At 39.8% G+C, this 26,586-nt stretch overlaps 1 protein-coding gene across 7 annotated transcripts in view; it reads right to left on the bottom strand.

Annotated features, from left to right (window-relative positions):
* Positions 1 to 26,586, bottom strand: part of PDE4D (phosphodiesterase 4D) — a 723,544-nt gene that overhangs the window by 34,132 nt on the left and 662,826 nt on the right. For 6 of the 7 annotated variants that reach the window (XM_079918757.1, XM_079918759.1, XM_079918758.1 and 3 more), the window contains one exon: positions 20,438 to 20,550. In XM_079918757.1, the coding sequence (XP_079774883.1) occupies positions 20,438 to 20,550 (113 nt within the window). Of the gene's footprint in view, positions 1 to 20,437; positions 20,551 to 20,636; positions 20,886 to 26,586 lie in introns of those variants that run through there. The other variant, XM_079918761.1, reaches the window with a different exon arrangement.

Below are 26,586 nucleotides of genomic sequence, written 5' to 3' on the forward strand. Positions count from 1 at the left end.
TAGAGAGGCAAAAGCAGATAGAAGAGGAAGAAGCATGGAGGAAGAGTTGATAAGACTTGAACGCTGGAAGTGAAGAAATAAGAAGAATCAATTCCTAGACTCCCTGCCTTGAAAGGATATTTGTGCCCTTTGCTGTGGAGAAACCTGGGGGAGGTGAAGATTTGGAGGAGGATAAAGAAGGAGAAAGAAGAGTGCTATGAAGTTCTTCAGAGTTCTGGATGAGAAAAGCTATCCGATGATGGAGTGGTGAATATACAGTTACTTTCAAATACTCTAATGACATTACATTAGGATAGACCACGTTCCTCCAGATCTTTTAATATGTTTTTAGAATAGCCAAAAAGAAAGGGCATCAACGGATAATCTATTTTTAAAAATCCCATCCTCATAGCAAATTATTAATGTGAAAGCCTAAGCAAGGTCACACAACATAACCAAAATTAGAATCTAACACTCACAGCTGGCAATATTTTTATTAAAGTGATATGTCTTCTTTAGGCATTTTTGGAAGGAAGACTTTACTACAGGCAATCATAAACACAATTAAAAATCGTTCAATAATGGGAATTTTTTTTTTTTTTTGCAACAGTGACAGAAGAGTAGAGTATGAGAATGATGAGAAATACGATAGTATAGGGCATTGGTTTCTCTAGCTGGCTTCACCTGAGTTCTAATCTTGACCCGGCCTATTATGAGCACAATAATACACAGCAAGCTATTCAAGGTCTCTGGGTTGTGTGGAGAATTGGAGTTAATGAAAGTCATCTAGGACAGTGTGTTAAGTAGATGTCAGGAACGCGATAAGTTATTTACATTGGGACCAGAAACACTGAAACTTGTCATAAGGAAAACAATCTGGTTAAAACAGCTGTATGAAGATTCCTAGAGTAATATCTACCCAATTGCTTATGCAATCAATGGTTTGTCTGAAAACTATTAGAATCACTGATACCAGTGGAAAATGCTTTTGGAGATATCAAACAAACAGGGATAATTTTCTCAGGATGCACTGACCTGACAAATGCAAGGACATCCCTTCAGGTTTCAGGACCAAATTCCAATCTCCAGAGGAAAAGGTAGGTACAACTTTACAGGTGCCTTCGAATCAAGGAGATCAAGCCCAGTACCAATGAGGATTTAAGATGCTAATCCTTTCAATCTGCAAATATTTAATTAGCACCAACTATGTGTTAGCTACGGTTCCAGGTACTAAGGAAAGGTCAGTCAGCAAACTGCTCTGAAGTAGCTTACTTAGTAGTGTGTGGGATTCAGAAGGTAAACAGGTGTGCACAGTAGCCATCCCACCTTCCTTTTTTTTATATATAAATTTATTTATATTACTTATTTTATTTTTGGCCGAGTTGGGTCTTCGTCACTTCGCGTGGGCTTTCTCTAGTTCTGGCGAGTGGGGGCTACTCTTTGTTGCGGTGCACGGGTTTCTTGTTGTGGTGGCTTCTCTTGTTGTGGAGCACGGGCTCTAGGAGTGCGGGCTTCAGTAGTTGTGGCACACCGGCTCAGTAGTTGTGGCTCACGGGTTCTAGAGCGCAGGCTCAGTAGTTGTGGCGCACGGGCTTGGTTGCCCCGCAGCATGTGGCATCTTCCCGGACCAGGGCTCGAACCCATGTCCGCTGCATTGGCAGGCGGATTCTTAACCACTGAGCCACCAGAGAAGCCCCCCACATTCCTTTTATGAGCCTTCCTTAGGCTGGACATGTGAAAAATCCATATCCTCAATGCCCTTACAGCTAAAGTTTCAGATGTGATTTAATTTCTTCCAATCAGAACCCCCGCTCCTTCCCACAAATTAAACAGTTGTCAATCTAATTGTTATTTCTTTGTAGATAACCTGCCTCTTCTCTCTGGCTGTGTTGGGATCTATTTGTTTCTGTGATTTCTCTGGATGTGAGTTTCTTTTAAAAAAATTTCCTGTTTGGAATTCACTGAACTTCTAGAATATTTCCTCTTCCCATTCTCTTTATTCTCTCCTGGAATTCAAATTAGATACATGTTGCCATTTTGCTGGAAAAGGAAGTCTTGTCATATTTTAAGTGTACTGTATTTTATCTATAAAATACAGTGTAAGGTTAGATAATTGTCATTAATACTATAGCAGTCATTTTTATTCAAAATACTGCTTTTAAACAATTTTTTAAAATTAAACATGATTATTCTTATATCTTGAGAGTAAATTACTGGCACTAAAATATTTGAAAAACAAATTCAATTTTTCTAATTGCCCATAAACTAAGATGCACCTATATATTCCTTCTAACAAAGCACTTAAACCTGAAAACCTGGTTAAAAAAAATAATTTAATCTATTTTTATTCATACTTCAATAAAAATTGGTATTAACCACCATGACATTTATTCTTCTAAAATACCTGTCTATATTTGTATCCTTCGGAGGGGAGAACGTAAAACATTTTGCCTCTGGGAGTAAAGATAGTAGGGAAAAGCAAAATAAAATAATACAACTAAAAACCAGACAACAAAGTCTGTTTTACTTGACCTTCCAAATGTGAATCTAATGCCCTGTGAGACAGCACGTCAACCATACACATGAGGTGAAGCAGGCTCATCAAACAGAGGACAGTGCTTGGATTCTGCGGACTACGTCCATGCTGGAAAGCCCCTCGGAAGACATCTAGTCCAACCTTCTACCCAGACAGGAGTCCTACATAATTAAGGTCCACCTCTCCTGGATTTCTTCTACTCTTGTGTAAGTTCATTCCACGTTGGGTGAACGAATGTAGTTTTAAAACATTGAGATGATATTGAGCTAATGATCATTTGCTTACATCAAGCTAATACCGTTCTTCAAAAGCCCTTTATAAACCCCTCAAAGTTGATTTGACTCTGGACGCAGCAGATGAAAAATAATACGGCTCAGGGCTTTTATTACAGAAGTTGCAACAAACAGAAGAGTAGTTCACATCCTTAACTAGTCACATAAAAAAAACCCCAAACAACCCAATCTAAAACTGGGCAGAAGACCTAAATAGACATTTCTCCAAAGAAGATATACAGATTGCCAACAAACACATGAAAGGATGCTCAACGTCATTAATCATTAGAGAAATGCAAATCAAAACTACAATGAGATATCATCTCACACTGGTCAGAATGGCCATCATCAAAAAATCTACAAACAATAAATGCTGGAGAGGGTGTGGAGAAAAGGGAACCCTCTTGCACTGTTGGTGGGAACGTAAATTGATACAGCCACTATGGAGAACAGTATGGAGGTTCCTTAAAAAGCTAAAAATAGAACTACCATACGACCCAGCAATCCCACTACTGGGCATATACCCTGAGAAAACCATAATTCAAAAAGAGTCATGAACCAAAATCTTCATCGCAGCTCTATTTACAATAGCCAGGACGTGGAAGCAACCTAAGTGTCCATCAACAGATGAATGGATAAAGAAGATGTGGCACACATATACAGTGGAATATTACTCAGCCATAAAAAGAAACGAAATTGAGTTACTTGTAGTGAGGTGGATGGACCTAGAGACTGTCATACAGAGTGAAGTAAGTCAGAAAGAGAAAGACAAATACCGTATGCTAACACATATATATGGAATTTCAGAAAAAAAAAAGTCACGAAGAACCTAGGGGTAAGACGGGAATAAAGACACAGACCTACTAGAGAATGGACTTGAGGATATGGGGAGGGGGAAGGGTAAGCTGGGACAAAGTGAGAGAGTGGCATGGACATATATACACTACCAAACGTAAAATAGATAGCTAGTGGGAAGCAGCCGCATAGCACAGGGAGATCAGCTCGGTGCTTTGTGACCACCTAGAGGGGTGGGATAGGGACGGTGGGAGGGAGGGAGACGCAAGAGGGAAGAGATATGGGGACATCTGTATATGTATAACTGATTCACTTTGTTATAAAGCAGAAACTGACACACCATTGTAAAGCAATTATACTCCAATAAAGATGTTTAAAAAAAAAACAACAACAAAACAAAAACCAAAGCCAAAAAACAAACAAAAAAACACTCCAGGTCTTACAAACAGTGATCAACAGTTAAACGTGAGCAATTTCAGCTGGGGCTGTCACTTTCCCTTAACAGCTAGGGAAGCAAGCATGTGAATCAGAACATACGAACTTCCATTTGGGGTATTAAGAAAACTCACCAAACAGATGGCTTTAATAGAGCTTCCAGAATACCAGTTCTAATAATTCATATTATATGGGTCTCTAAAACGCATAGTAGAAAATAGTAATGGCTAATATTTATTGATTGATATTGATAAATATTTATTTATTGTCTACTATGTGTCAGGAATAGTGCTGAATACTTGCCTGGCATCATCTCATTTATTCCTAATACCAATCCTATGAGGACTATTATTATTCCCATTTTACAGATGAGCCTGAAGGTCTTAACCATCAATTCTGTACAGGCAACTCCCAGGTCGCCTGTCTTTTCACCAGAAATCCAGTCACGACAATTGAAGGCCTATAGGATATTTCTACTTCGATATATAATTTCACTCCAATTTCATGTCTAAAAATTTAACTGCCATATTTTCCACCCCACTCTCTTCAAATAACCTTCTCTTCCTGATTTTCCAACCATAGTTCTGTTATTACTTGGGTTGAGAATTTCATACTTTCCTCTGGCTGCAGTGCCTTCCCCCGGAAGTCTGATACCGGAAGTCTGCCACCTTTCCTGCAGTCTTTCTCCTAACCATTCCTTTCTTTTCCTTCCCATCGTATTTCAGGCCCTCCTTACTTATATGCTTAATTCCCTAACGGATTTGTTTTGCTTTCACTATTTCTCCTCAGTATGATCCATCCTGCGTACTACCATCAGATTTATCTTTCTAAAATCATTTTGTTACTCTCCTTGTAATATTTTCCTGATAATAAAATGCGACGGTTCTTCAGCGCTTACAGGGTAATGTGCAAACGGCTTAGTTTGACACTTAAGGTGCTCTACATTGCAGGACCCCAATCTGCATTTTTTACACCTGCCTCTGTTCCGATAATCAGATTTTCTGTTCCAGGAAGGCTCACTCATACAGGACACCCACTCCTTACCCACTCCCACAAACAATAAGGTAAATGCACAGGAGTGTCCCATCCTACCCTGCCTCATCCAGCCCCTGGAGTATCATCTCCTCCCTCGTTGGCAACCTATATGAAACTTTTATGTTCAAGATCTAGCCTAAGTGGCACTTTTTCTGGGATGCTTCCCAATCATTCTCGTCCTTAGTGTTGAACACACCCTGAGCTCCCCTACAGGACCAGAGCACCGTGAATTACTCTCTAACATGCAACAGGCTTACTAATATGGCTACCATATTATACTTTGAATGTATATGTCTATATGTCTTGGTTTTTATGTACGTATGTATGTGTGTGTGTGTCTCTCTCTTTCTATATACTTGAATACAAACGCACATATGTAAAAGGCTCATCTCGTCTATGAAAGCCTTTGGAGCAGATATATGTCCTACATTAACCAGGCAAAAACAAAAATTCCTTAGTGAAAGCCTAACTACTGGACTGAGGTTATCTGAAGTCAAAAGGTGCAAAACAACAATAAAAAAAACCCTCCTGTTTTATGTCCCACATGAAAATCGTATCTGGCTAAAAACAGAACTAAAAATGTCATTAGAAGGTGATAATATCAATAAAGACTGAAATCAGGGTTTTGTCTAACTACGAAAAATTTTTATTTCCCACAAGATAAAAGCCTTGACAGAAGTAAGACAGGACTGTTTTGTCGTGTGTCACTTTAACTTTCCTATGCCTTTATACCTCATCTGTAATGAAGCAAGTGAACAGGTTGATCTCATAAATCTCTTCCACCTCTAAGGATTTTTGGAATTAAAAAAGGAAAGAACTTTTTTTATTGAGCATACCAAAGTTTGATTTCTCTGCAAAATGGCTGATGGCAAGTGGAAAATGGAAAGGGATCAATCACTTATTCATTTTCAGCTCATAACAACTACACGGCTGGGGGATTTCTTCTCCCTCTGGCTACGGCTAGTGTCAGACCCATGACTCAGACTGGAACTAGCCCATCTGGGCTGGAACTACGTTCAAGGTCATTTCATCCATTCCTCTGTTTCTCAGCTTAACTGTCATTTTAAATCTGTGCAATGATTAAAGAGTTCTATTTTTGGTTCGTGTTTCTTCTTTGCCCAAGAATAGACATCTAGTAACCTGATATCGATTGATATTTGACACTTTTGTTAATCATCAAAATCTCAATATTTCACAGAATCAGAAAAATTAGTTGGAGGGGGCTTTGAGGTCATCCAGGGTGAGGGAAAAGCAAAGTCTGAGTAATGTGCCAATTTTTAGACAAAGTGGACAGAAGGTCCACATGATGTGGACCTTCACCACTCTAATGTTTCTTTCGTGGCTGCCTTCGTACATATTATTTCAAAGTAATCATGGTTAAGTGGTCAGTGAGAGCGTAAATAAAAATATGCTATCCATGAATGCTAGGTTAACGAGCTAAAACTAAAGTAAACAACTTCAGTGGGCCATCCCATATGCAAGCTGAGGAGGGCTCATAAATCACTATGATGGCGATCAAGATCTCAAATGCATACTCTGAGCTCATCTGCACAGGCCTGTTGATTCCAGCTCCAGTTGCACTGGGTTACCTATGTGGCAGTATATAAAGTTCACCTTTTAAGTTTAAAATTAGTTCCCTTCCCAACTAAAGATAGACCACAGTACCTATTAGAGGTGTGCCCCATATTCTGCACTTGACGTAAGTTTTCATTTAAAGTCCCATAACCATCCTGTGAGATAGATTTTTGTTAATCCCGATTTACCGAGAAAGCAGAGGCTCAGAGAAGTTGAAGCAATTTAAGTGTCCAAGGCCACAACTCTAGTGGGGCGCGTTCATATCCAGAAGGGGAATTGCTAAGCTCGTTGGAATGTACGAGATTTGAAGCAGAATCAAGATAAAGGTTCACATTTGTCATCGGCTATTCTGTTCCACTTTTCTCTTGGCATCTAATACTTAATCACTATGAGTGAATCAGCCTCAGTCTCTCCGCACCCTGTTCCAGCTTGTACTTTGCTGTCCCACGTCCTCACTCCGAGGCAACAGGTCCTTAGGGGATGGCCCAGCACTTGGATGTGACAACCCACCCATGCTGCTACTGGGCCATGACTCAAGGAGCCAACAGGTGAAGAAGGTGATGCCAGCTATTGGTACTAAAAAAGACTCACGCCACGTGAAATACCCTATGTCTATAAATCTCCCCTCTCCAGCTGGTTCTCTCCCTCCCCCGCACCCCCGAGGCCGACTGTCCTCTCTTAAACATTCACACCCGCACGTGACCCCTCTGGGATTTCTTTTTTCCTCTGAGACTGTCCCAAAGGTTTATCCCAACCAGATTTCAGCATTCCTGAGGTGGGAGGGGGACAGGAACACGAAGCGGTCAGCCTGTCTCCAGCCAAGGGCAGCCCTGCTCCTGTCTAATATGCCTTCCTACTTTTCTTTCCTTCAGTCTTCACTCTTCACTCTATCCACAAGCCCAGCTTCCTTTCCCATTTTGCCCCAATAAGAAAACAAACCTCCAAGGCAACTCCATAGTAATAGGTCATTTAAAAAATCCTAATACCCGCTTACACCTTCCCTGAGTTCATTCTATACCTTCTCTATCTGCTGCCGCCCTCCCCACTATTAAGCTTCAGCCCATCCAATTCTATCTGCCTCCACCTCAAACCCCCTGCCAGCTCAGAATTTCAGATCTGCTTTAGTCACTTGGTCTTCTCATCCACTGACCCTTTTATCCTTCATTTTACATCTGTGCCCTGTTTACCACCTGACTGCTAGGCTGACTCCCAGCCTAACAAGCCATCCATCCCACCATCATACTCTTCCTAGGAGCTAGGAGCTAGGAGCTAGGAAGGTCCTCTCTGTGCCCGTCCTGACATGATACAGAGAACAAGAAAGGCAGACTCAGCTGCACAACAGGATTCCCTCTAGGGCTGATATTTTGCTAAAATGGCTCTTGCTATTTTGGAATCTAGTACTCACTAAATAAATAAATTAGCACATATTTTGAAAATGCAGCCTGAGAACAAACACTTGTTTCCCTATCTCCCAGTCCTTCCCCCAGATGCTACATTCAGAAGAAGAGTTATCTTTACATCTATTAAGAAGCATATGGATCTCGGACAAGTTTAATTGAGCCTCAGTTTTTCATCTTTAAAAATGGGACAAACTGTTTTGGTGTGTACTGTACTGTTTCTGGAACTAAGTTAGAAATGTAAGGTTTGAGGTATGAGTAACCATCAGGATCATATCTCACATCAGAAAGTAAGGCACGTACTGATATCTCCTGATCAGTGTAGTCAAACACTACAAAGACTACATTATCAAATGGATAATGCTAAAATGTTTGAAAATAAGGCTAAAGGGCAACAAGCAATTTTTCCACTGAATTCTACTTTGAAGAGAACAAATTCCTCTCATACAGGGGCCGAATATTCAGCCTGTAATGATGCAAGCCCTCTTCTGGTTCTTCCACTATGTACCCTTTATTATTTTACTGCTTTTTAACACTATCTAGAAAAATTAAGATGTAGGCCCAAACAGTATCTTCCAGGAGAAAGTAAACTAATCTTTCCTGATGCATATTAAAGAAATAAGACTATTTCTAGTAAATAAAAATTCCTATGATTTCTTGAAATCCCACTTATCACTTACCCTTACGGAGATCTAACAGACCACACTGAGAATATAAGATTGAGAAAACAAAGAGCAGAAAATCAACGTGTGTATCAAAGATAATATTAATTAGTTTCATTCTTATCAGAGCATATTGTTGAAACTGACTTGAAATCTTCAAAATAAAAAAGTACAAGAAGATCGGTGCTTACTAAAAAAAAAAGGGGAAGGGGCAGGTCAGCAAACAGCCACCTAATACCTAATCTAAAAAAACCAAAAAGTTCAAGACTTTCACCTGTGTCTATCTAAATTTTAATACGCTCTTTCTAGCAAAATTACAGCTTTTTCATCCTTTGCAGTCTTGAACCTCTTTTGTGAAATAAGGTTCCTAGCAAATAATGAAATGACACATATATATTTAAAGCACCCATGAGAGCATTTCTATCTGTTTATTAAAAACTGTTAAAGTCCTTTCAATTTTGAAATTTATCTTCTTCCTAAATTCTTGTGAGAAAGCTCATCATTGTTAAAGTTGTAGCTCATCATTCTTCTGAGACTTGAAAAAAAAACCTAGCAAATATAAAATAGAAACGTTCTTGGTCAAAGAATGTACTCCTTTTCTAAACTCTGAACTTGATGTAAAGGCATAAAAAAGTCACCTAAGAAATGCTCTTTTCTTTATAATTCAGTATAATTTATAATTCTTTAAATATACACATGATAATTTTATTTTTATATGATTCTTTTTTAAAAAGTAATTTTCCACTGTAATGAAATAGCTGTTCCTTCTCCCTAATGGGTATGGATTGGAATGATCAGGTAGAATTAGAAGGAGACTAGCAAGAGGAAAACATTTTGAAGTATCCTCTCAAAATATTTTGGAGAGTATTATTTAAGATGTCTTTATTCATGTTTCGGTCTAAAACAAAAAACAAAGCAACCAAAACACTGCTATGCCAACAATGGAAAAGCAGCCTTAAAAATCAGCTGGTTATTTTCTGAAATGAAGAAGACAGACATCAGCCTGGACTTACTGCACAATGTCAGCCTCATCTTTGCCTGTTCGCTATGGACACATCCCTGTCAGGCCTTGCTTTCTACTCTCCAGACCTGTTTATGACAGGCCGAGGTGTTTCCTATTATGGTGCCTATGTCTGCAAGCACACTGCTTGCCAGCAATAAATGTCAGAGGCTGCCACAATAGGGATTACAGTGCAGCAGACCAGAGATGCTGCCAGGAGCCCAAGCACGAGCTGGGTAAAACTGCACAGAATACTCTGTAACAGGCAAAAACCAACAAACACAACCTTTTCTTCCCAGGCTAGCAGGGAAAGTATTCAGATATGTCATTTTTACTGGGAACAAACCTATAAGAAGAATGTTATTGCTAAAACAGGTACAGTGGAGAGAGAAAAGCTTAAGGCCATCAATATGACTTGTATAGTTATGACTTGTATAGTTGTCTGTATAATACAAACTTTTAATTTAAATGAGATGAAACTAAACCCAGCATAAACTATGCTAAAATTTCTGATGAGCATCTATAAGCAGGAAAGAGATTTTTAAGTGTGAAATGATCAGGACTCTTGTCAATAACAGAAAAGCCACTTGCTTGCAAGATATCAACTATCATGTACAGACCCTGTCTACCAATCCAAGGTGAAAAATGGCATTTACTTTAACCAACACCATGCATCCAGTACTAATTTATATGACCAACTACAAAATGATATATTGACACTCACTGGGTTTGGGCTAGAAGCCATGTAGGACACTTCAGTATTCCTAGTGGCTGGGTAGAAAATTCACTGGTTATGTACTTGAACAGTTATTGAATCCATATACTTATCAGAAACACGGCTTGTATTCCGTTAACACATTCAAAGATAAAAAGTTGTATCTCCCTCCCACAATTTATGAATATGAGTGGAGATAAAGGCTGCATACAAAACTCCAAATGGTGCAGAGACCCTCTAGAAGATGAACTGCTACGTAAGAAGTCAGGAGATTTCTAACTGTAGGTGGACGTGGACAAGTTTTGGGCCTCGTTTTCTAACTGAGATAAGTCAGACAAATGATCACTTCTGCTTCCTTTAGTTCTAACACATAAGGCTTGAGTGTGAGATGAATAATGGATAACAGTATTTCAGTATTTCAGCTTTGAAATACTGATCATGTTAAATACCACCAAAACTACCAAAGAACTAAGTGGTAGGCAGAAACAGAGTATATTTTCATTTTACTAATTTCTATTAATTCCACTCAAGTGATAATTAGACAGAAAAATTAGGATAAATTTCTTCAATTATTTGACCTAATGTTCAGTAACTCCCTTGCAAAGGGTCTGACAAACAATAAAGTTGAAGCTATTACCCATACAGGAAGAAGAATTTTTATCTTCTAAGCCTTAGGGCTTAGATGAGTAAAAATAAACTTAGTCCCTGAGATTGATCAGTGATGATTCCTACCACACTGAGATCAGAAGCACTGAATGGTGCTTTTCCAGAATCACCACCACAACACCATTCATACAATTCACCCAATGTTTATTGAGCACCTATTCAATATGGCCTTGTGTCCCATGTGATGGGGGCTGGCAAACGAGTAAGACTAATGACCTAGTGTAAATGTGACAGGAATAAAACAAAGAAACAAATATTGTACGGAGAGTTAAAAGAACTACAAATAAAGTCCTATAGAACGTCAAAGAAGGAAGACATTACACCCAATTAGGGGAGGCTGGGATGGGAGATATGGGAGAAGACAGGACAGAAAAGGCTTCACAGGAGAGGTAGTATTGCAGGTAGACCCTAAAGGATGGTTAAGATTTGTCTGATAAAACTTTTATTTTAGAAAAGCTTCAGTTTTACAGAAAAATTGTGAAAGTAAGTACAGAGAGTTCCCATATGCCCCACACCCCGTTTCCTCTATTATTAATATCTTACTTTAGTATAGGATACATTTGTCCCAATTATTGAACCAATATTGATACATTATTATTAACTAAAGCCCACACTTTATTCAGATTTCCTTAGTTTTTACCGAATGTTCTTTTCTGTTCCAGGATTCCATCCAGGATACATTACATTTAGTCAGCATGTCTCCTTAGGCTCCTTTTGACTGTGACAGTTTCTCAAATTTTCCTTGTTTTTGATGACCTTCATAGTCTTGAGGAGTACTGGTCAGGTATTTTGTAGAATGTCCCTCAACTAGGAACTATCTGATGTTATTCTCATGATTAGAGTGGGGTTATTTGGTAGAAAAAACTCAGATGTCAGTACCATTTTCATCAGATCATATCAAGGGTACCTACTACAACCTGACTTACCACCGTTGATGTCAACTTTGATCACTGGCTGAGGTAGTGTGTGTTTATCAGGTTTGTCCACAGTAGAGGTATTCTTTCCCTCTTTCCACATTGTGCTTTTTGGAAGGAAGTCAATATGCACAGCCCACGCTTAAGGAGTGGAGAGTTATACTTTCCTTCCTTGAGAGCAGAGTATATACATAAATTATTTGGAATTCTTCAGCACAAGGGATTTGTCTCTTCCCCCCATTTAATTAGTTATGCAATAAATTATATCAGTTGAACTCATGGCTATTTGTTTTATACCTTGAGTTGTATTTCAACACTAGTTTATTTTCTTGATCAAATAGTTCCAGCTGGGAACTGGGAGCTCTTTCAGTTTGTTCTTGTATCCCTTTGATATGTTCCCATCAACATGTGTTTGGCCACTTCCTTACTTTCTGGAACTGCAACATGGCTCCAGCCTCATTTCCTGCCCCAGTTCTAGAATCAGCTACTTCAAGGAGTCCTGGTTCCTTTTATTGGAGAATGGTATTAGAAACCAAGATGAGGGTGCTAGATGCATTCAATGCTACTGGGGTGTCATTGCTTTAGGTTCTCTCGGCTGACTGAACAAGGAAATGTTTGCATATACTTGATGGTAAAGTTGCTGAGAAGTGCCATGGAAGGCTATGTCCTGAACACAGTTTTCTTAACATTAAGTGCTAATAAGAGATTCTGTGCCTGGGTTACTTTCAGTCTCATTCAGAGGAATAACAGGGTGCATTCATTTATGAAAAAAAAGTCACTGGACTATTATCCACTATTTAGGTATTTCTGCTAGAAACAGCTTAGAGAGTTTTAGATACTCTGAGAAAACCCTCAGGCCAGTTTGATGGGCTCTACCATAAAATTACACAAAGAAACAAAAGGTAAACTCCATGAAAAGTCATTGATGGGGAGAAGAGCAAATGAAACATTCCAAGAGTACTATTTGGTTCACATCAACATCATGAGGCCACCATTCTCTCTTAAAAGGTCACTGGAAGCATAAGGCTCAGGATGGCAAACAAACACCTTCTCTAACTCTCACCTCACAAAATAAGAAAAGAAAGATGATATTCCTTTATAGATGGATATAAAGGACCTAACATTATTGAGCACCCACTATGTTCCTGACTCTGTCTAGACAATTTCCATCTTTTAATTCATTAAATCATCACAGTAACGCTTTAACAGAAGAGGAAGCTGAAGCACAGAAGGTAAACTGTCCCATTTAGATTTAGTAAAGGGCGGAGAGTGAATCCAATGCAGGCAGTCTGGCTGCAGGAGAGTGCTCTGAATCCATAGACCATTCTGCCTGCGGAATGAAAGCCTAATGAATGGGAAGACTTCTGCTGATGATAGCTGGCATCTTCTCCTCTAGTGGGGAAATCCCGTTCATGGCAGAGAAGAAAAACCATAGGTTGTTTAAAACAGACATACCTTTCTAACCAAAACTGACTCCCCAGATGGTTCTTACTGCCAATTTAGACTAGTGCAATGAAAAGTATGCCCATTGTCTGTGAGTGGTAAGTAAAATGCTTTAAAGTGGCGTGGATGAGTATTTTCTCATTTTGTTACAAATTAATTTCAATGTATATTAAAAACATTAGAACATTATATTAAAGAATAACATTTTAATATTATAATATTATAATAAAAAATAACTAGAACATCAAATCCATGATTTCATGCAATTCCTTGCTTAAGATGAGGCACTCAGGTGGACACTTAACTTTAAAAAATAAATGCTTTAAATGAAAGCATTTAACATATAGTAGTTATGAATGTACACAGGAAGTCTGAGAACACTAATTTTGACTTGTTATTTATTATAGAATAAAGGTCACAGTTTTCTTCTGAAAAATATGATGTTCTTATATTACAAGGAGCATATGACACATGGTTTTTCTTAGTCTCTCCTTTCCAATATAGTCTAGGGTTAGAATAAATAGCACGTAATTTATTAAGCAGCCAGTATATGCTATTCAGCAAAGTGAGCTTTCTATATATTCTATCTAATGCTCTTAACAACCTTCAATTTTATTTTCCCCTTTTATTATGTCCATTTAGAAATGAAGAAATCAAGATTCAGAGAAGTGAGGCATGTTCCCCAAAACATTAGGTAGGAAGCAGCAGAGCTAGAATTTGAAACCAAGTCCACCTGACAAAAAACATCTATGTCCTTTCCACTCTACAAAGCTGCCATAAGCATTGGTGTATATGTCAGGAGAAAGAGTAAATACCATTCATCCCCATCACACACAAAACACAGCAAAACAGGCACCAAAGAAACCCCAGAATATTAAACAATAATAACAAAGAAAAATACTTCATGAAAGATAAAATATTCTCTAAGTGTAAAGGATAATAAAGCTATGATCACTGCAGCTGGTAATCCAATTTAACGCATTTCCCGATGAACAAAGCAGAATTTTTTGTTGTTTAAGCAAACAGGAAGGCTCACCTCTCCCCATCCTAATCCCTGTTAGAGTAAACAAAAGAAAATGCCTTCTTAAAATGTCTTTTAAAACTAATGTGAACAGCAAACTAAAGGGCTACCCATGCTCTATTTCCTAGAAAGATCTCAGGCTAAAAGTGCCAATTCAACTATCACAACTAGCCAGGTACAGAGCTAGCCCTGGCAGGGCTATGCTGTCACAAAATAGACTCCAGCTATTTGCAGTTTAAAAGGATTGGTTTCTTTCTGAAAAAGAGAAAATCAGATTCTACATAGTATTTTATGGATCAACTGAAAATCATTATCAGCGTTTCACATCTACCATAATTATACGTATCTTATGGAATAGCTACAATCTACGACTATCATAGGAATCTTCTTAAATTGAACAAAATCATTACCTATCATCCTTGCTATTTGGGGAAAAAATGTGCTTAATCTACTCAAACACTGGGAAAAGTGCTATTTTATCTTGGCCAAGCCTTTTGTTTTGGAAAAAAAAAAAAAGACATAGTTCATAACACTCTGAGACAAGAAGTTACCGCTTTCCTATAATTAAATCAAAATGCAATAACTGAAAGCAATTTCTCAAGTAATGACTAATTTACTGAATCACAAAAATAGAAGTTTTTGATAATTAAATGTTAAGGATATTTAAGCTTACTGCCACTAAATACTGATACAGAAACTGAGTTGATGACAGTAGAGATAAATAAAGATTTGCTTTAATCTTTACTGTTTTATTAAGTTCAAGTCAAGGGCTTCACTATTCAATGAAACATAAAAATATCTGTTAAAAGTGCTTCCCTCTTTCTATTGTTACTTAAAATAAAAGCAAAGAAAGTAGTTTTTTAAACAGTGATCATAAAAATAAGCATGCACAATCTGTCATATTAACTTTAAGGCTCTATATGTAAACAACATAAATCTTTGGTAAATCTACTTTTATAAAGTAGGTGAAAAAGCAGATAGCAAACTCAAAGCATCAGTAAGCTGAATTTCTATATTTACGAAAGATGTTTTCTTTTAAAATTTAGAGTTTTCCTTTAGGTATGCTGATTAACTCTCAACAACTCTGTATGACTATGTCAATAAGTTTTAATATTTTGAAGTAAATGACTGTTATTTGCTATTTGCTCTTCATAAAATTAAAATGCCTTTTCCAACTAGTTTCACCTTCCTTCTCAGCAAAATTAAACATTTATTTCTGTTCTGAGCTATCTTATAATCATGTAATGCTGAAAAATCTTAAGATTTAGCCAATTCTATGAACATTTTATATTCATTCCAGGACCACTCTTGCCCAGAAGAAAATATATCAGCAGTCACAGAAAGCTGTAGTATATGTTACGTATGCATTGACTATTAAAAAGCAGCAGGGGGAGCAGAGTGCAAAAACACTAAGAAAAAGCACCCCAGAAAAGCAACTTAATTTATAGGCAACAGAAACATGATAGAGATCTTTGTTAAAAACCAAACAGACAAACTAAATTCCATATAAAATTCATGTTCACATTTGCAAAGCTGGCCTACCTATGTACGTCTAGAAAGAACTAAAGAAAAACCTTAAGTCTCTTAGAAGGAAGCCTGAATCCTAACTTCAAGGCAGACTTTCAGCTTGAAGCATGGTAGGTTCCAGCAATGCCAAGCCTCGGAACTGCCCCAAATTCAGAGAGGAGAAACAATACATTTTTATAGTAGTATATTTTGGGGGAAAATCAAGATGATTTTTTCTCCTTCAAACATCGCCACACCTACATTGAAGATGTGGTGAAATGTGCATTATTAGGTCACAAGAGAATAAAGTTACAGGGTTCCACAGCATAACCTTGAGGCTTAGGTCCTAGCCTGCACTCCTCACATCCTCAAGTTTACTTTCTATGAGAGAAAGGTAACCAAAAACACTGTGAAGCTATTCTGCCTTAAAAACAGTCTAAAAAGTTACTTTAGCTTTGCAAAACCTGTACAAAAGGATGGAAATGTACCTACCAATCCCACATTATATTTAATATTTTCTCAAAATTAATCAGTGCTGTTTTTTCAGTTTTAGAATAAAAGAGAAAAAGTATTTAGCTGTCTGGAATTCTGTAGCTGAAATTTAAGAAAAGATTAAGCTTCTATTTAGAACTTCAAAATGTTTGTGTCTATATTATACTAAAAAAAGTATAAACATAATTTAAGCATTTTTACAATACAGAACTGTGCACTAAAGACAGTTATTAAGAATTGTATTATAAAAATCCATGAAACTTAAAACATCAAGTATAAATGACAACTGAATGGTAAAAAAAATATTTTAGCCAAGTAGGCAACCAATCAAGTTTAACCTAAACCTTCAATGATAATACCAATAATGGCAGGTATAGTCCCTATCAGACACTATTTATTAGCTAACTATTTTACACATATTCTTTCAAATTCTTACACTGACCTTTCGAAATAGATATCATTGTGCTCATCTTATGCTAAGGAAACCGAAGCTAAAAAAAGTTTGTCGTTTCTCTAATGTAACTCAGCTAGTAAGGAACAAAACCATGATTCAACTTCCAGGTCTGTCTGCCTCCAAAGCTTTGAGACCTCACCAAAACCTCTCTTAACTCTAGCAGTGAGGTTTCAAAGGAAATCTGTACAAATCTTGGGCAGATTAATGGGCTTATTAGGCTAAATGCTGTAGGTTTAACCTCTCAAACTAAATGCCATCTGGAGTCTCTAACCCTACTTGGTACAAGCATCCTACATGTATTATAGCCAATGTTGGCAGTGGCCAAAAATTCAATAATTTTCCTGTCTCAATACCATCAATAAGCATTATGCACATTACAATCCCAATCAGGAAATACATCTAGTTGCTTCTAAAGCATCATTTAAAAACTGCTAATAGTTCAGATTCCTTCTATTAAGATTTTTTAAAATATGAAGAATTCATTAACTCAATTTGTTAAATGAGTTTGAGGAATCAATTTCCTTCTTCCTAACACCCAAATCCACCTCCATAATAAATATTTTCTCTACATAATCACTTAAAAATCCTGATTTCTTACTAGTATTTTATTGTGTCATTTTAATCTATTAGAGTACTTTTTTTTTAAGCCTGAAAAAGAGAAGAAAACAAAGAAAAACTTCATGACTTTTCAAGGGAAACACTGGTTTGGTTCGAACAAGTACATGTGAAAAGAATGGATGGCAATAAGACTACTAATCAAAAGCAATGTTTCAGATTATTCATTCACACTTAAGAGATGCTCGACAACCTAGCGGACATGTGACGCAAGTTGTCACATTTCCAGTTCAGACTTAGGTTCCGCATCACTCCTGGGGACCTTTAGACCAGCTGCTCCAACTCAGTTTACAGCTCATGTGGATGTGACTTATCTGTGCCCTTGTTATCTGGCTGAAGGGTAACTTTACAACCTTTACCAAGAGCTCTTTTTCCTTCTATGCTAATCCGTTTTCATCTATAAAAAGTCACAGGAGCTTAGCACTCATTTAGAAATGAATGGGTTTTTAAAAAAAAAGAAATGAATGAATTAGACATGAAAAGTTTAATCAACAGCTTCAGCTGAGTTGAATTTTTTAATGTTAAAAATTAGTGTCAAGTGAGAGAGTGTCATGGACATATACATACACTACCAAATGTAAAATAGATAGCTAGTGGGAAGCAGCCACATAGCACAGGGAGATCAGCTCAGTGCTTTGTGACCACCTAGAGGGGTGGGATAGGGAGGGTGGGAGGAAGGGAGATGCAAGAGGGAAGAGATATGGGAACATATGTATATGTATAACTGATTCACTTTGTTATAAAGCAGAAACTAACACACCATTGTAAAGCAATTGTACTCCAATAGAGATGTAAAAAAAAAAAAAGTCATGTCAATAATCTTACAAGACATAAACACAGCTAGAATGACTATATTTTGAAAAAGTCTTTTCTTACTTAACCTAGATTGCACTTCAACCAAATAAATTCACCTCCTACACTAAACCTGTAAATTAACCTAAAGTCTGAGGGGCCTTCACAATAAAGATTAAAAAAAAAAATCCCTGTCTTTAAAAGACAGGAATTTTAAAAGAAAGAAATGCCCTTAAAAGAAAGAAATCATTTTGACCAATCACTGTGACCTCAAGTTTTATTTTTTCATCTTAAAGTATAGATAAATTAATACTTGACAGTTGAAGTCATTTACAATACATGATTAGATTTCATGTTAATTTTTAAATTCAAATAGAGGTCTCATCATTAAGAGTATGGATCAGCGGGAAAGTAATTGTAGCTGCTGAGGTTCATTGTGCTGCAAAAGTACTGTCAAATCATCTCGAAAATATAAGCAAAGGCTTGCACATCTTTTGGTGCCTTCTGGTTTTTCCTTTTACGACACAGAATTAACCAGACAAGAGAATAAGAACTCAGGCCCACTGCAGAATGGTCCCATTCGGCATTTAGGACACTGGAGATACTCAGCATATGTCTACTGCTATTATGAACCAAATTATGAAAGAACAATCTATATGTTATAAAATGAATCAACGAACTAAGAATTTGCTAGCGAGATGAGAACAATGGCACCTGATGCCACGGCAGGGAGTAAGAGAGTAATAACCCATCATTTTGACGCGGAGCCACACCAAATTTAGAAATGAGGCTTCAATGACAGAAACAAAAAATACAGATTTGATCATCAGTGTGCATATGGGTAGGTCAGTGTGCTGACGGGTAGATTAGTGCCCTCAGATAGTGACTGGGACGTCCTTTTTATCTTATTGGAAGCTAACTTTTTACTTAAAAACCATGCTGTCTGTATAAGCATTGTCAACAGATAAGACAATCAAGTGGGTGATATGCTATGATATTTTTTAAAACTGCATGAGAAAAAAAAAGGTGGGATAAAAACTATAGTAAACTAAAAAAAGAAAAAAAGCATAGCTCTCTGAAAAATACGTGCATGTAGATAAACAGTAAAATGGTATACCTTCCTGACCTTGTAAATAGGTGGCCAAAGATCTTTAAATATCTTTAGGGGCAACTGTTATTAATCACCACACAAAGTTACCAGTCCTTACTGGCTAAATCCCTCAGCCACCTGCATCCAACATGCCCATGCCTCCTTTCCTATCCCCTGAGCCAAACAATCATTAAAAACATACATAATCCCAATTATTTCCTTACATAACTGAAGATTGTTTTAAAAAAAACAAACAAGGAATTCCAAAAAATACACCAAAACTGACAACACTCTACCTTGCTTTAAGGCTGTGCCAGGCTAAGGGTTGATTCTCAGCCCTCAAACCTCCACTATCCACCAAGACCAGCACCTTGGCATACGGCACAAATGCCCCATTGAAGCATCACTGTAACTAAATAACCTCAGAAAACTGGACTCTGTCTCCAAGATTCACGGAAACAAAGGCAGTGATCGCAATGAACCTTAACTTTGACGTCCCCTGTGGACACATATGGCCAAGCAAAAAGATAAAGGCTCAGTTCTTACAGGGTACCCTGACACTTAGATAAATGGGGGTTAAGGTTCCAAGTTCAGTGAACTCTTCTGCGTTTGAGTTCAGTAGGTGGTGACATCCAAGGGATTGCACTGACCTCTAGTAACTCTTATTTTCCACTGGGAATCCCAAGAATACCCTACAACATGGGTTGCCTGTAGACCAGACTTGGTTTCTGTTGCAAGGGCAAAGTGTCACTTAGAAGTACCCCCTCCAAACACACACACACACACACACACACACGAACAGTGCCTTGGGGGTACTGCAGTCAAACTATGTCAAAGTTGCTTTTGCAAAATGTTTAATTTCTCTGGAGTGAATAGAAGAGAGAGGGAAGGCATGGCATCAGGAACCTCCTTCTAAGGGAGCCAAAATGCAGTGAGTGTGACAAACCCCTGTATGTATTTCCGCGGGCCACGGGGACTGGTGGCTTCACCAGCGTGGGAAACAGCAGCCTAGGAGCCTCGGTGAGAGCCGAGCCGGGGCTTACCTTGTTGGAGGCCATCTCACTGACGGAGTGCCTGGTCTGCAGGGTCTCTAGCTGGTCCAGACACCAGTCCAGCTCCTCCAGGGTCTCGCTGGCCAGTTTCTGGTAGGCCTCCTCTGCGAAGAGATAGGGAAAGGGGCACTCAGTTCTCAAGCGCTTCACAGGGCCGCCGGCGAGTTCAAAGGGGGCCATCCTGCCGTACCCCGTCATGCTCGGATGCCCGGTGCCCGCACATGAGGGCTGCTCCTTCATATTGACGAGCCGGGCACCGCGACGGGGGCCGGGGCTCTGCTAACGGTGCGGCCGGTCTCGGGAACGCACGCCCTCTCCAGCTTGGCGTCTCTGTTCGGCGTCCAGGAAGGGCGCGCCAAGTGCGGCAAGCCAACTTCTACACGGACCAAAACCCTCAAGATGCGACTTTGAAGAAGTCCTGGTGCCGGAGGACGGCGAAGGGGATGGCGCGCGCGCCCGGGAGCCCGCCCCGCGGAGGGAGCGTCTGGTCCACGGCGCGATCTGCGCGGCGCCCGGCCCCGAGCAGCGGCCCCGCGCCCGCCCCTCCTGCCGAGCCTTCACTCAAAGCGAATGAATCAGCCGCGGCCGGGTGCGCAGCCACCACGTTTCCTGTTTTCTTTCTCAACTCCTCCGGCGGCGGGCGCAGCGCGGCTCCATCGCCGCGGCTTTCCGGGAACACTACCCCTAGCGCCCCGCACGGCCCTTGGCGCCGCCCGGCTCCTCCTCGGCTCTCTCACGCCGAGATCGCCCGGAGCCACGGCCCGCCAGGGGCCCCCGCCGCCCCACCGCCTCGCCTAAGCATCACCCCGCGCGGCCCCGCGCCGCTCGCTCCGAAGCCCGGCTGGGGAGGCGCGGGCGCTAGAGTGTGTGTTGGTGCTGCTGCCGGGGGCCGGGGCGAGGGGAGCGGCGGAAAACCCGGCGTGGAGCACCCGCCGCCGGCTCGCCCGCCGCCCGGGGTCGCGCCCGCCGCGGGGCTCAGGCGGGCCCTGGGGCGCACGCGCGCGCGACGGCGCACCTGCCCCGCGGGGACCCCGCGCGCCCAGCCGAGCCGAGGCCCTCCCGGTTGCCCAGACGGCCCGAGCCTCCGCGTCTCCACTGTCCCGTGCTTCCTGTGAGCTTTCGCCGGAGAGCCCGACGGGCGGCAAAAGATGGTTATTTAGGACCCGCGCAACCGTTTGTGTGGGTTTGGGTTTTAGTGTTTCTGAGGCTTCGTTTCTGAGGGTTTAGGATTTACCTACTTCAAGAGGACAGGGTGGTTGTGCAATCAAAAGTATTTCTATTAAGACCAGACCCTCAGTTCCCAGCCCAGCCTCTGCTAAGAACCATACGTCTAAATTTCGGGATGGACATAAGCAAGCAAACAAAAACATACAATGTCGTGGATATGAACGCCTTAGAATTCACAGATTTGGCAATATGTTGTGTTTTCACATTCAGAATTGTCTAAGAGTTACAGTAAAGGAAGAGCAATGTGAATGCAGCACGCCGTATGGGCAATTTACGCCCGTCCTGCATACATGCTTCCTTCGTCAGTGGAATTGCAAATCAGGGACCGGGATGGTATTTCGATGCCAATGGGAAGAGTCTGGAAGAGTGTTTCTACCCACCGTGCACAGGAAAAACTACAAACGTGAGAAAATGGAAAGACCACATCCAAAGACAGCGTATGGAAGCAGGTTCTATTTACAAAATTTGACCCTGGGGGAGGTCTACAGTAAGGGATCAATTGCAGAGAACTTCACTATATTAGTGTGCAGGTAAGTGAACCTGTTAGAGGAGGGAAAACATCCAAACTCCCAAGAGCCCATCTTATGAAACTTTGTTGCTGTCAATTAGAAAGAATACACTGAAAAGCTTACATGAAGTTGGTGAGATCCTTTTCCTTGGTCTTCGAATATACAGGTATTGAAGAAGAAATTCTGCCCTTGAAATTTAGACTCCATAAATGATGAGTGGCACAACAAAAAATTTCATGGACTGAATCTCGGGCTCCTGGGATTTTCCAGATAGGTTTTTATGTAACATTTGTAAAAGTTAGAATAACTTTCAAAGTATTTGTTACATGGGCCATGTGGCTTATTATTATCAGGGATTCTTGAACTGTTTTCTATTCACTTTGGGAACTCTAGGTTAAAAATTGCCTCTTTTATTCCACTTTTTTTTTTTTCCTGCACCAATCTCTGTAAATATATACTTTTGGGGAACAACAACTACCTAACCTTGCCAGGTGAATTAAAGTGTGATTGGAGCTTTTCCCCCAACAAAAGGAAAAGCCTTAAAGATAATCTTAAATCGTAAGTATAAAGTATTTTATCTGTATAGCCTTTCCCTGATTAAGTATATAAAACTAGAACATGCTTGTTATAAAATTTGAAACATTACACAAAGATGTAATGCAGAAAGTTCCTTGTAATCCCATACCCTAAAGATCACAAATAATAATTAAGCCTATGACCATGACACATTTTCATTTTACTTAATATCTTCCATATGCAACTATAGCATTACCTAGCTGTGATGGAAGTACATGTACTATACGGTTTTATTTTGGCATTTTTTTCTTCCAAGGTATAAAATAAGGATGTAGGAATTTTAAGAGGAAATTAACTTATTTTAGGTGATTTGATTTGGGCTACCCATAGTTAGCTCATCCAATGGATTAAAGATGCATGATCATTGTATCTAGGATTTGTTCACTGCCATCTTTCCAGTCACTGGTTATATCTAGAAGCCAGGAATCCCCTCTCCACACCTCAAAGGCTTGGTGTTCCGTGTTCCTCTCCCCTGCTCTCCAACTTTTCCAAAGTCTGAGCCCCAGGGGGACTTCCCAGTCCCCCTCCCATCTTCACCAACTCCTCAAAGCTTTTCAGAAATATAGGCCTTGGACCTAGCAGGATGTGGCACCACGTATTACACTTCAGTGTTTAATTTTTTTTTTTTTTTTTTTTTTTGCCGTACGCGGGCCTCTCACTGCTGGGGCCTCTCCCGTTGCGCAGGCTCCGGACGCACAGGCTCAGCGGCCATGGCTCACGGGCCCAGCCGCTCCGCGGCATGTGGGATCTTCCCGGACCGGGGCACGAACTCGTGTGCCCTGCATCGGCAGGCGGACTCTCAACCACTGCGCCACCAGGGAAGCCCAGTGTTTAATTTTTAATTGTAATAGTGAAGAAGTAATTCAGTCAAGTTTCAATGCCTCAAGACATTAGGTACTTAAATACAGGACTTGCTCTTAAGAAGGCAGTACAGCAACAAGAGGGACAGCTTGTTTCAGAAGGTCTACTTTACGTCCCAATCATAGATTAGTCATTTTGACAAAATCAGCATTTGAGTACAATAAGAATGTGGCCTGTGTATGTATTTTATTTTATTATTTTTATTTTTTTAAACACCTTTATTGTGTATGTATTTTAACTTCTAACTACTTCTGCATGCACTGTATAAATCTGGGGAATGAAAAAAGAAAAAAAAAAAAAGACCAGAGCACACCTACATACCAATAAGTAAGAAAATAATTACTAACAACAGAGCAAAGAACAGTTTGTTCTATAAAACTGTTGCTCAAATAAAGAATTACTGTTGATATTAGCAAAGAGCTGAGAATACTACTTTTTCCAAATTCCTAGGTTTATAGGCAATACGGGTAGCCACAGTTTTTCAGGATCAGTGTTAAAGCTTAACTTTTAGGAATTTTAACCCCAAATGTTCTAAAATATGAAGTAACTGACTTTTTCATCCCCACTAAAAAAGCCTCAATGTGGAGTTGCCAGCTATCCTCCAGGAAACTGAGTCAGCACACCAAACAACACACCTAAATGTCACCAACATTTCGCAGGACAAAAACAGTGAGCTAGTTTAATTTGGGGTTTTACCAAGAACACATACTGCATTCATGAATAAAATACTTTTCTCCCCAGAGAGTAGCAGTCACTGTGGCACTACTTGAAAATATAAGAAAACTCTTCTATTTTCCCGTCCAAAATCTTGCTAAGTCAAGGGACTACAGGGAGAAACTGTCTAAGCAACAACTCTTGGCCAAATTCCATAAAAGCCAGGAGAGGGCTCTGGAACAGCAACTGAGAAATAACTTGAGCCTTTGGAAGTCCCCTCCTACAGCAGCATCAGTTTCCTTCAAGGCCCCCTTGAACTATGTGACACCCGTGTTTCTGCTCAGGATCTTCTGTGAACAAACAGTCCTCAATTCTTGCAGGCCAGCACTTGGCTTCCGTCATTGTGATGTGATCAAGGGTTCCCCTGACACATGGCCTGAAATGGTGCCAGGAGCTCCAGGAGAAGATGCTGAAGCAGCAGCTTCCTTTTGAAAAGGAAAAAACTAATTGCCTCAGAGCCACAGCAGTGAGCTAGAGGTTGAGGTCATTTTCTTGTGAAATGTTCAGCCGCTTACTCTTACCCACAACTTACAGCGATGTTGACCATTGAGGTAAAAGGATCCGTTCTACATAATGTGTGACTCTATGGATGTCAGTTTCTTTGCCAACTCTTGACTGATTAAAGGTCTGTATAAATTTGTCATAACTCCTAGACAGGCCTATTGGTGTAAATGAAGAGAACAAGTCCAAAAAAATCACTTTACCTTGGACACCATTTGCTTTCCCTTCATTAAAAAAAAAAAATACAAACTGTAACGGCTGATTCAGATTGTTCTTTAAAAAAAAGCCCTTCACTAAACATCTCCTAAGAGCGAGTAATTAAATGTATATCTTCCTAAGCAATTCCAGCTTCTCCTTTCCCAACTCCCACCCAAATTCCCTCTTTGTTCCTAAGGATGGAATTGATAGTGTCTAAAGTAGGTAGAACTGGAGAAAAATGATTTCCACTTCACCATGTATTGCTTCAAGCTAGTCACTCCCTGAATTTGCTACAGTAAAAGATTGATGCAATTTAGCTCTAACTTTTGCTGACTTTTTTTTGTCTCTACATTTTATCTGATGGGAAATACATGAAGGTGTTGGATACACTTTCAATGTGTACATGTAACAGGTTTAAGCAGAGCTTGCCAGTGGCAAGCTGTCCTCATTTCCAAGTGTATTTCTGGCATCAAGTTCTTGTTTTAAAATCTTATGAAAAATATAAAATTTCGCTTAGTACTTCAAAAGACCTCCAAGGAGCAGGTGTACATAATTTTGTGAGTTTTTTTCTATCTTCCCACTATCTATGATTTTCTTTCTGGGTCTGCCTAAGGCTCTAGTAGAATTTTTTAAAGAAATAAATACAAGACTGGATTTCACTGACTTCTAGTACCATGAGAAATTCAACAAACATTTATTTAGCACCAAGTATGTGTCACACACTTTATTAGAGTCTGCAAAAACAAGATGAATGAAAGAATGTGCCCCTTATCCAAGGAAAGCTTAAGAGTCCAGGGGTGGAGACAGTTTCAGCATACTATATTGTAGAAAGCATTCTGAAAGAAGGAAGCATGTAGGCTATGGGAGAATACCAGAAGGCAATTTAAATCAGAGGTGGAGTGGGAGAAGGCTGAGGCTTAAAGAATGAAACAGGAGGTAAGTGAAGGGGGTGGGAAGAGTTTTTAAGAGAAAATAATATGAACAAGCACATGGGCCTGTGTTCAAAAGATGTATGTATATGTGTATGTAGGGAAAGGAACTCCCATGAGTAGGACCTTGCTCAGGGGGAAAGAGGCTGGAGAAATCCACAGACACTGGTCATGGAAGTCTTGTCAGGCATGTGTAGGGGCTTTGGACTGAATCTTCAAAAGGAGGAGCCACTGAGTGATTTGGAGTACTGCTCAATAGGGGATCTGGTTTTATTAACATGGAAAATTCTAGGACTCTGCAGTAAATGGGATTGAGGGAGGCAAGGCTGAAGTCAGTGAGACCATTATCTTCAGCCATGTTATTGGTAGAATAAAATTAATAATTTACAGAATATTTGCTTTTCTGATGATTATTCTTACCTAAAACAATCTCAGTATTAATTTTTTTTTTTTTTTTTTTTTTTTTTTGCGGTACGCAGGCCTCTCACTGTTGTGGCCTCTCCCGTTGCGGAGCACAGGCTCCGGACGTGCAGGCTCAGCGGCCATGGCCCACGGGACCAGCCACTCCGCGGCATGTGGGATCTTCCCGGACCGGGGCACGAACCCGTGTCCCCTGCATCGGCAG

Source organism: Stenella coeruleoalba (assembly GCF_951394435.1).
Source record: "Stenella coeruleoalba genome assembly, chromosome: 3".
NCBI lineage: Eukaryota > Metazoa > Chordata > Mammalia > Artiodactyla > Delphinidae > Stenella > Stenella coeruleoalba.